Source organism: Cicer arietinum, chromosome 4, assembly GCF_000331145.2.
Source record: "Cicer arietinum cultivar CDC Frontier isolate Library 1 chromosome 4, Cicar.CDCFrontier_v2.0, whole genome shotgun sequence".
Lineage (NCBI taxonomy): Eukaryota > Viridiplantae > Streptophyta > Magnoliopsida > Fabales > Fabaceae > Cicer > Cicer arietinum.
Genome location: NC_021163.2, coordinates 9,785,377 through 9,798,034, shown reverse-complemented (window position 1 = coordinate 9,798,034; position 12,658 = coordinate 9,785,377). Strand labels below are relative to the sequence as shown.

The 12,658-nt window shown below is 25.3% G+C and overlaps 1 protein-coding gene and 1 long non-coding RNA gene across 2 annotated transcripts in view; both read right to left on the bottom strand.

Moving 5' to 3' along the window:
* The window catches only part of LOC101505431 (probable protein S-acyltransferase 15), a 4,791-nt gene extending 4,519 nt beyond the window's left edge, over positions 1–272 (bottom strand). The window contains 1 exon segment of the mRNA XM_004496185.4: positions 2–272. Within this exon segment, the coding sequence (XP_004496242.3) occupies positions 2–123 (122 nt within the window). The 5' untranslated portion in view covers positions 124–272.
* A 10,519-nt stretch (positions 273–10,791) lies between these two features.
* On the bottom strand, positions 10,792–12,343 carry LOC113786209 (uncharacterized). The gene is made up of 2 exons (XR_003472377.2): positions 11,847–12,343; positions 10,792–11,269 (listed from the first exon to the last, which is right to left on the bottom strand). It is a non-coding gene; the product is annotated as an uncharacterized lncRNA (long non-coding RNA).
* Between the last annotated feature and the right edge of the window lie 315 nt (positions 12,344–12,658).

Sequence of the window (12,658 nt, the reverse complement as noted above, 5' to 3'; positions counted from 1 at the left end):
GCCAGGGGAAGTGCGTAAACCGACCCAATCATCGAGTAAGATGAAGATTGTTGTGTAATACACAAATAACATCAATGATAATGCTCCAAATACAGGTATAGACAGAAACCTTTCTCCCTTCATCGTCGAATTCGTGTGTTGATGTGTTTGTAACTTCACTCACGCACACCTCGGAATTTTAATGTTTTGTAACTTTCGTTCATACTCTCGATTTCTTCCTTGATTTGGAATTTTCCAACCAGAGATCTTTCATTTTTTTATGATAAAAATTGGGGTTGAGACGATTAATTAGTATTTTATATCTCCAAAGGTTGAGCCATTTATTTAAATTAAATATCAAATAATTAAATTCAAGTGATTAATAATTAAAGATTAATTAATTAAAAAAATTCAAATTTTAAATAATTAATTTTTTTTTATTTTTTAGTTAAAGTTTAAATTTATTTTTTATCGAATTTTAAATTATTAAAACTTCATTTATGTTTCACTTATTTTTTGAGAGTTTTTCTATAATATATTTGTTATAGTTTATTTCTTGTAATACAGATAATTTTTTATTAAAAAAAGTGATGTATTAGTAAACTAATTAAAAAAATTGATAAGAACGATTAATGGGTATACTCATAATATGTCAAAATAATTTAATCAACTAAAATTTATCAAATTAGTAATGATTTGGTTAATTGCATGTATCTAAATTTCGTTGTTGATGTGAGTATATTTATAAGTCATTAACTATCGTTTTCTTTTAGTACAAATCATTAATTATTTTTATAAATATTCTTTGAGGTTTAGTTTGCTATAGATGCTCGAAATCTAATTGATCTAAATTTTTTGAAAATATTAATTTGATTTTTCAGATGGTGAGAATTTAACATTGAAAAAATTAATGCATTGATCAAGAAATTTTATTTGAGGACTAATGTGATAATGTTAATATTTCATGAATGAATGAATGTTTAAAAAAATGAGGAACCTCAATGATGTTTTTATGTGTTTATTTTTTTATGTTTTCTTACAACAGCCATTTCAAGAAAAATAAATGTTATAGAAATTTGAGATGAGAACAACTTAATTTTCTTTTTAGATGTTTTAGTTTTTATTCGAAATCTTAACTTGTGTAAAAGTCAATAAGGTGAAAAGCTTCCACAAACTATAAATTGGCGATGAATAAAGTAGCATCTCACCTGAGTTAGTAACAAAGGCTCAATACCAATAAGTCTTCGAAAATTTTATCTGTACCTCCAATATTATACTTTTTACTCAACGATTTTTAAAATGCCAACCTTACCATTAAAATTTATTACTATTTTACAAATTCAAATTTATATTTTTTTTATCATTCTAAGATTTTAGGATCAATCAATTCAAGTTTTTTGGAAACTATCAAATTTTTTTTTATAAGATTTCTAGTACAGAAGGTTGAAAATGTGCGAACATGTAGTTTCAAGTTTTCTGGTAATTACTGAAAACATTTTTTTTTTTAACTTTTCTGGTTACAAGGTGTGTTACGGAAATCTTGGAAAAAAAAATTGATAGTTCCAAGAACCTTCAAATAAGTTTTTCGGTACTGAAAAATTTATCGAAAAAAACTAGTAATTTTGAACAACAAATTAGTTTGAAGGTAAAGAGGTCAGTACCAAAAAATTTAAAAAAAGTATTTCAGAGTATATATAAAAAATAGAAATGATATTGTGGGTGAAAATGACACCTTTTAATATTTATATGAAGGCAAATATATCAATTCATCACATTTGTGGAGGGTTAGGAGTTTAATATGGGGGTACGTTGTATAATTTCCTAAGTCTTCGCAAGCATGTGCACCTTACATTTCTTTTTTAAGTCACTAATGGTATAGTTGTGATAGTTTATACGCTCTCATGTTTCCTTCTCCGTCTCTAGATACATTATCAAAATTTAGAATTTGATAGTATATTTTATACTATCACAAATTAGAATTTAGTAAAAAACTAAAAAAAAAAAGAACAAATTTGGGGGTTTGATGAACTGTCATCATGGTATGGATTTAAAGATGGCCCAAGTTTATTACTATCTCCATTTGTTTATATAAATTTCACATTATCTCCTATTAAAATATGTCTCATTCTAAACCTTCCACTCACTTTAATCATAATACTGACTTGAACCGAGTATTTGCAAGCAAGCACACCTCCACCACCATACATCATAATTGCCACATAGTATTTGCAAGCATGGATTTCAAGGTAACTGTATTATTTTTTCAATTGTATCATCCAATTCATGCTTCAGAAGTAGTTACATAATAATTGAATGGTGCAATTAAAAAAATAATTAAAGTTACATTAAAAATAACATTCATTTTAAAACAAAATATTTTTTGTTAAAGTATCACTCTCATGTATTCATGTGCACGTGAAATAAGACATAAATAAGTGGGGTTTTTATTGGGCTCGTGCAGTCGCAGTCTTGACCTAAAAAATTTAAGTGGTTTATTATCTCATTTGCCTATGTTCTCAAATCACGATTGCATGACTGAATGGTCTCATGACAATGAGATAACTTTGGCTACTCCAAGTAGTATATATATATATATATGGTGATCAAAGGATGATATTTTATATTTCAGTCAAAGATAAAGAAGACTTTGAAATTATTTAAATTTTAAAGAAAATAAAACATTACTTTTTAGAAATTAGAAGAGGAAACAAAAACATTATATGAAAAAGGACATTGTGAATATGTTTAACCCTTAATGATAAATTTGACTCTTTAAAACATCGTTGAAAGCATTGATATTTGATGGACAAAATCGAAAGTTTTGATCTCAACTGTATATTGTGGCTATACTTAAGCAACCTAACTTAAGATACATTGTACTAAAATTTTGCAATGGGAATAAATAAATGTGTATATTTCTACGGGTATATCAAGTGTGGATAAATAAGTTTCATATTAGATGAAAATGTGGATATTGAGAACTGTATAAGTCACATAACTCATATACAATTTTTTTAGATTTTGAGTAAATATGTGTTATCCAATCAAAGTGTGTGATTTCTATAATTCTAATGGAAAGATCATCTGATCACTTTCATGATTCAAAAGTAATATCAAAGCTGATGATTTTGAGTGTCAATGGCAATTCAAGTGTTTGTGAATGAAAAAACCTATGTTTGAATAGGAGAATATCCAAATGAATGGGTAACCTCATATTTGAAGAGAATATTTTTGATATATCAAGGGGGAAAAAAGAAATCTCAAATTGGATGAAAAAGTGGACATTAAATTTTATATAAGTGAGATGATCCACGTATATATTATTAAGAATTTTGATGAAAATGTGAAATCTAATCCTATTTATGTAATAATCATGTGGACCCTTGGACTCAAAAAATTCAAATTTATATAAAGATAATAAAAATACTATAAAATTGATCTCTAGTAAAAAAAATAAAAATTGTAATATGGCCAAAGTGGTTGGATCACAATGCTCATTGTGGAGCCAAATCATTTGGACAAGATATTCAGAATCATACGAATGGTCAATTTTGACATCATATATAGTTTGCCATAATATATAATAAACATTGGAAATGCATATGTGGATAATTAGTTCTTTAGTGTGAGGATAGAACTTTTTCTCTTTTGTGGACCCTTATGGTACATATTTATATTATTGATGAAAATGAAGTAGCAGCAGTAGGACACACTAACTAAGAATTGGTACAATATCTACTCACTGCCTTTGCATAAAATTAAAAGAGGTACAAAAGTAGCTGGCACAAGTTCAACAAGTACCTGAATCAAGATCTAGAAAATCAATTTTGATTTTTGAAATATCAATAACATCAAAATAATCTCTATAGTTGATTATTTTTGCTAATTTGATCGATCAATCTGATTCTAATAAACTTCGATACTAATTTGATGTGAAAAACTTCATTTGACGACCCAAATAATAAAACAATAATCTTTGAGGACAAAGTTGATATATTGTGAAAATCTTGTAGAAATAAAATGAGGTTTTTCAGTTACTTGTCATCTTCTCATTAAGGTACATATATACTATATACCTCATATATGTCTCATTTGATTGTGATGCATCTTATCTTAATGGATACCACTTTTGCAGTTGTTTTTATTTTTTCCTTCAACATGTTCATATTGACAACCTTATATTTAGCCAAAATTAATGGAAAGTGAAAGTTCATCATGGTCCCCTAAACGGTTATTGACCCGTCATTATACTTTAATATTTACTTTCATGTTTTTTAATTAAATGACAAAATTAATTTATTAATTTGTCCTTTAATATTTGCTTTTATGTTTTGCAAAAATGGTTCACTTATCATAAATAGAACATCAAAATAAGAGTTACTTAGGATTAATAGGGATTAGTTAGATTTTTCTTATTATTACGAAGTTTGTTAGTTGTTATTAGCTTGACATATTTTCTCTGTTTAAGAGGTTCATCTCCTCTAAAATTAGAGTTTAATATAAACTATTGATCAATGAATATATGAAAAATATTCACTCTTGTGTTTGTGTGATTCTTAGTTCAATATCTCTACTTCCTATGCCAAAAGATAGGTGGTGAGAGTGTTCAATTTGTTGACTTACATTACAAAGATATTGTTCGACTTTATAGAATTCTAACAACTATCATTTGTGGTGGAGATGTTACATTTTTAAACCACTTTTAGAGAATCTTATGAAATATAATAGATACTAAGTTTCAATTTAATAGTGTTAGTCATGTTCGTATAGATGGACAATCAGAAGGTATTAAGAGATATTGAAAAACAATAGAATCTTATCTTTGTGCAAGCTAGTTAAATATATTATCTATTATATATATTAAAATAGACTTATATAACTCAAAATATTATGTCACTTCATTCAAATGTTGCCACATCAAAAAAAATATGATGTGACACATCTAACAAACACTTTTCCTTTTTCTTATTGCAATTTGTTTATATATTTTCTGAAACATATTGATATTATTATGTATGGTTATATACTAAAATATATTTTTAACTTTTTCAAGTAGTAAATTGTTTTTTTATGTACAAAATAGTAAATTGTTTTATTACTAGAAAAAAATTATCTCAAACAAATAATTTTATTTTTTTTATATATATTAAAATAGACTCTTACAATCCAAAATATTGTGTCATATAACAAGTATTTTTCCTCTTTTTTATTGCAATTTGTTTTTAGCATAAATTTTTATTATATTTTTTTCGCATAATATTTTGTGGAATTATTTATGTGCCATAAGTTACAAATTACAATATAATAAATATCAATTATTCCACACTCATTGCTCCTTCATTATTATTGATAACGGTTTTTCCTCCATGAATATCTTTAAATTGAATAATACATAGTATCACTAGAAAAATATATATGCTTTAATAAAATCTATAATATCTACAAAATCTATAATGTCTCTGATACGTTGAAGTGTATAAAAAGTAGAAATCATCAAATCTGGTGTAAACCAAATTAAATAAGTAAATATTGATACACAATATTTTAAATACTTTTAAATATTTATTTAGACATTAAAAATAGTCCATATACAACTTTTCTATTTTTTTTATTATTGTGTCGTCACATATATTTACCATAACAAATAACAATTAGTCAATCTAATAAAAAAAATTGTATTTTGTTTCTCTTATTAGTTATCAATGCACATATTTAACGTGAGCATTATTTTAATTTTTTTTTAATATGTGTAGGAAAAATATTAAACTTTTAAAAATTCCTACATAACTTATATACTTTAATAAAAATAGATTTTATGATTATCAATTATCTAATTTATCTTTTAAATCATGGTTAATATTTTATGTCTATATAGATCATCAAATGTCAAATAAATGGTATAAATTTAATATTGTAAACAGAGTTAAAATCTAACTTGAAACAGTTGTAAAATTGTTAATTTTTTGTGATTAAACTTTTGCAAGACATTGTTTTTAATCTTTTTTTAAGAATAAATATACTCATTTAATTACACAGTCTACAATATCTTTTATGGCTTTTTTTTATAACTATAAAAATTTATAAAATTAATATTATATATATATATATATATATATATATATATATATATATCACCTTATAAAAAAATTTAAAATTAAATCTGCACAAAGTGTAGGTCATATTCTAGTTATTTACTTATAACAACTCAACTAATCCAACCACTAATGTCATTTTGAGGTGATATACGACACTCGACCGCATAGTACCCTAGACTTAATACTTATTGACTATGCATCAATTTTAGTGCATATGCAAAATGCATATCAAAAGAAGTCACAAAGTTGCATGAACACGTTGGAGAACAAATTAAGAAAGATACAAGATTATAAAAACAACAAATCCTAAAAATTGGAGATTTGAAATGATATATTTGATGAAAGAACAATTTCTAAATCAAACAAACATTAGGTTGTCCCCAAGAGCTAATGGCCCGTTTTAGAATAATGCAAAAATCAATGATAATACTTAAGGTAGAATTGTTGAAAACCTATGGTGTTTCAGCAAATTTTAATGTTGTCGATATTTCACCATATTTTGATGATTAATTAATTAAATAAAAACTTTTGAGAGCTGAGTTTTGTTTAACCTGAGGATGATGATACAAAACTAGCATTGCACCATCCTAGCTAACTATGAGCAAGGATATCACCGCCCTATTTTTATACTAAGCCACTGTTTGACAATTTCTATCTTTACAATGTAACTTGGCCTCGCGAAATAGTATAATTTAGATTCTATTAGGTTACACGGTAGAATTTAATATATCGGTGTGAGTATATAATAGTATTAATAATTATAATTATAATATGTAATTTAAAAGTAAAGTAATTTTTATTTTAGAATAGAATATACTCAAACATTTATATGTTAAAAAATAAATATATTTTTAAATAGTTATATATAGACTAGATTTGTTTTGGTGCAAAAAAAAGATAAAATCTTGTTGATTAATACAATTTATGCAAAGTATATTAAAATATGAGATTATTTATAAAATTTTACAACTTTAGAGATGTAGCCTTTATCTTTAATTTTTTAAATGTGAAATTGGTTTATTCAACATTTTTGTTTTTTTGAAGTGTTTCTTTCAATGAAATATTTGTTAAATATATAGTTATACGTTCATTTATTATTAAAATTATACATTTAACTATAATACGTTCTTCTTTTATATGATTTATCCGACTTTTGAAAAATTAGATTTTATAAATTTATATACTTTTTAACATTTTCTATTTTATATGCTCATTTTAATTTCATCAATCTAAGCATATATTAAACAATATTGTGTGCTCTATTGTGTTTTTAAAATATTTATTCATGAGTGATCAACCATTAATGATTCAACAAATTTCATCCATCAAGCACACAACAAATTCTAACACCCCTAAGGAAGAGATCAACCATCAATTGTATTGTCATTTAAATTTAACATTTTTCAACATCAAATTTGAAATCAACTTATCTTATCCTGAAGCAGTTATGGGAGAATTAATGTTAGATTAATTATTTAATCAATTAAGTTATCTTATCTAACAACTCTTACAAATCATTCTATACTCAAGGCTTGTAAACTTATGTATGCTAAACCTCATTTTGCTAATTGAGTTTGGGTAAACAATGATTCATGGTAATTTACATTTGAGTAATGTTCTTAAATGTATACTTGATACAATAGTAAGTTGAGGATCATAATTTGTAAGACGACACTACTTATGCTCTTATATACTTATCATTGCCAAAAAATGCTCTTACATGTATGCTCATATTTTAAGATTGTTTTATAAAAACCAACCGAATAACTTTAATTAGTAAACAAATTTCACATATGTATACTCTGGACCTTCACTCACATTTACTCTCTTCATTAATGTCAGTATAAAATAGTTTACGAGGTAAGGGTATAATAGGCAAAACACTAGTTAATGTAACATTAAAATTTGAAAACAAAAGATAAATAAATTTTTTAAAGTTAAAACCTTAAAATTTCATATTTAATTAATTAGTCCATGTTTATAATATTGTTTCTTTAGTCCATGTTTATAATGTTTCAAATGCGAGAGAAAAAAAATCATTTAAATAATCCAAGAGTCGGGACATGAAAGGTATCTAAGGATCACGTGTGAAACTTAGCAAGGATACATAAACGTGATTAGACAGTGACATTATTTAGAAAGAATACATAAGTAAATTCACCTTAAAATATAAATGGAAAGAAAAATTACTAACATAGGCGATTACTAAGTTTGGTCATTTAAAAAAATAAGTAAATTAAGTGGACATCTAAATATTCATGTCATGTATATATTTATGAAAAATAAAGAAATAATTTAATAATAAGATGATAATTGGTTGCTACCCAAAAAGAAATGCACAAGAAAAGCAATTGGCAACTCACATTGAAAAATTAATAGAAAATACATATGTAATTAAATTCTAACTCAAAGTAAGACATATTAATATTATTAAGTTGAATGTTTTGTTCTGTATTCGAACCTAAGACACAATTGTGTGTGTTTATAACGATATTGTTATCATCTCTTCTATATACACAAAAAATAAGATACAAAAATTATTGTGTAAATTTGAACATGCATAAACCGAAGATATTTGAGTATAGATTGTGGTAAAGGCTACAAGGCCGTTAGATTTGAATGCAAGGGATGATTGGATGAGTATCCCTACAACTAGGGGTGATAATATGCTGCACCTATCTAAGCTTTGCTAGATCCAAGTCTACTTGTCAAAAAATTTAAGGTATAGACGTGGCATGTAGCCTATCATAGACTTACTTTTTAGACATGAGTCTGACTTTGATAGAAGTTTGTATAGTCTGTTAGCCTACTTAAACGCCTATTTTATTTTTACATTTTTTATTAAGTAATCAAACATATCTTTAAATAGATTAACGAATTATTATGTCAATGAAATTAAATTCTATTTTGATATTTAACATCTCATTTTAAAGAATATAACTTTATATACATCATACTTAAATTATATTTTATAATAATACATTTAAATATGTCAAAAACTAAATGAGATTAATATGCGTAAATTACTAAAAAAATTAAATATATAACAAAAAGATGAAAACTTAATACAATATTATAGTAGTAAAAAAATATTATTTATATTTATTTAAATCGGTGAACTTAATAGACTTATTATGTGGCATGTAATCTTTTAAACTAAATATGTTTTTTTAGAAGCATTAGCTTATTTGTTTAAAAAAAAGTCTCGATTAACATGAACCTAATGTAAGCTAGGTCACATGCCCCTAGTCTGACGTAATCTATCACTACCTACAAAATTCTCTACTCTATACTTCTCTTTTATATTTCTCTTAGATTTCTATCTCTCATTCATTTATTCTTAAGTCTTTTTGTTATTCTCTCTCCTTTAACGATCATAAACAAGAGGATCCAAATTCATTCAAATTCGAGCAAAATATAATGCCTTAAACAAATTATTGATGTGCCAAAATTTAAACGAATTAGAAAAGTAAAATATTATAATGTCAAATAAATAAATAAATAAATATATAAATAAAAAAGCACATGAACACAACTGTACCGTACAAAACTAGTGATGATTCTTTGAAATAGATCAAATGACATACTGAATCACAACTCATTAACAGATATTTTATAGTACTAAAAATCATTATTATTGTTTATTTTTACTGGGTCACAGCCAAAATCTAGTAGTTCTTTTGTTGCACTCTTTGTTTTTAAATGGTTGGAGAGACAATTGGTGACACAAAAGCTGCTCTCATATGTATATCATGTCTCCTCAAAGTACCACTTTCTTGTAATACTACCTTTCTTCTCAATTTCTCATTCCATCAACTCTTCAACTTATATATCATTTTCTTCTTTATTGTATAAGTATAAAATTTCTAAGCAAGTTAAATTGTTTTATTAGTTTACTTTTAAAGAGAGTTAACTTATGTTTTAAAATTGTAATATTTATTATAGATTGTAGAAAAAAATATATGACATAATTTAGAATATATTAATATATAAATAATTAATGCAGTTGAAAAATTAAAAGAGATTTTATAAAAATAAAATTCAAAAAAGTCCTTGATATATCAAGTTGTACTAATTAATTAAGTTGTACTAGAAATATTTTACAACATAAATAAATAATTAAGTTGTTTGCATCCATTTTATTTCTGTGTTTTGTCATGATAACTGAGAAAGTTTTTTTGTAATTGTTGTAGAGATCTTGGAAAAGTCAAAACAAGACAAATTAATTTATCAATCAAATGTTAATTTTTTATTGTCTTATTTCTATTAATTTTTTACAAATAAACTTATTTTGAATAATTAAATATATATTATTAAAATATTAAATATTAAATAATAATAATAATAATAATAATAATAATAATAATAATAATAATAATAATAATAATAATAATAATAATAATAATAAACCAAGTTATTCAAAGATAAAATAAATTAGGGTGGCCAATACTACTCATGTTAACACAAGGTTCTGAGTTCTGACCCTGGTCTCAATATTAGAATTAGGACAACAAAATATTCTACTTTTCCGTAATCCAAAAAGCAGTTCTATCTATAATCTATATATATATATATATATATGCAAATTAAGGAATAATTTGGTTTTAAACTGAGTTCTGCAACTCTTTTATTGATTATGGAAACACCCAATTCCCACACTACAGTTTAACTGTCTCACACAAGATTTAAGTGCCTGGACTTCAGGTATATACATATATTGAACTGATATGAATAGTTTCAAAAAGTTATAATTAAAATGAATACTTTATATCGATATACTTGGACAGTCAACAATCAAGTTGAACTCAATTATGAATGAATAAGTCTCACATCACCTATAAATGATAATGAGTTGAATATATAATAAAAGTAATTTATATACTTAATACATTAAAGTTTTTGATAAATATGTACTGTCAAAATCTCTTCGAAGCTTAGAACTCTTGATATGTTGTTGCTCTCGTAATTCTGTATTCCTCTGCAAGTGATATTAGAATTTTGATTTGGCTTAATAGAAGAACAACGGAAGTAGATCTTAGTGTTGAATTTTTGTATCTAAAATATTTTCAACAGTATAGTTGCTCCCGCACCCGGACTATCATCCAGCTAGAATGATTACTGATGCCAGAGAGCGAGCAGAGATAGAACAAGACATAACATAATTTAATCTGTCTAGATATCATATAATGTCTGACCTGTAAAACAAGAAAATATGAAACTGAATATCTTTCATAATCATGGTGAAGTAGTCAAGAAAGGTTAACTCATGGACTATTTATATATGACTACTTTTTTTTTCATTTCAAGAATTAATGCCATGGAACTAGTTTGCATATGTGTGTATGTTCAATTTGGGATAAAATCTGAATCTCAAAGAGTACTTATATATTCATTAATTTGTCAGAGACATAAAGATGAACTTTGCAGGGAACATATATATATATATTAAGCCTCCACATCATCATCACCATATGGTTTTATATAAAACTAAATCTGAGGTTAAATTTTAACCCTACCTCAAACAAAAATTAACTATACCATGAACTACATAATTTAATTTGTTTTCTTATGATGGCAAGAATATACAAATAAATCAACTTATAAAAACCCTAAGAATGGAACCAGAAAGAAATTAACCAGTTACTCTAAATTTCAAAAGATCACTTTAATTAATTACTTGATTTGATTTAAAGATATAAATAAATATCAGGATCCTGCTAACAGAATAAAAAAAAATAATTATGAAAACAATGAATATATATAAAATCTTACCCCTCAGAGATTCTGACTTGAACATGAAAAAGAACCATATTAAGGGATCCAAGATCTGAGGTTGAAATCATTTATTGCTGATGCAGCATCATCAAGATTCTCAATATACCAAAACACTCTCCTTAATTAGTGTAGTTAATAACACCAATTAATTAAAGATGTTAAAGAATTTGTATGTGAATCTTGATGCTGCTGCACCTGCAAACAACGACTATATATATGTATAGCTAGCAAATCTCCTAATTATATTAAATTTTGAGTCCAATTGATTCAATGAAATGAACTAAATATGTATATAATTGTCATGACCAAACCCTCATTCACACTTTGCTATTTATAACTGAAAAACTTAGGGAAACCCTAACAGAATATACTCTTTCCACATTCTAATATTATATATGTAGAGAGAGAAAGAGAGAAAGAGAATCTACCAAGCCAAACACAAACTATGAACAATTTAGCTAGGGATGAACCTTTGGTGGTGTGTGCACCATATATTTATATACTAAATTATCATATTTATTTATTTATTTATTTATTTATAATAACTAACTTAATTTGATCATGGTGTGATATAAATATTTCCCAATAATTACAGCCCTATCTTATCTCTTCGTGGGACTTCCGACACATATGGGATAAAATCATTTCACACAATGAAATGAATGGTTTTAAACTTGCTATCATAATATCTTTGATAATTTTTAACTGTATATAGTTTTATAAACTTTACCATTAAGTTACTATTTCTTATATTAGATATATCAAAATTAACTAGATTACTATAAATTTATGAAATATTAATTTGATAT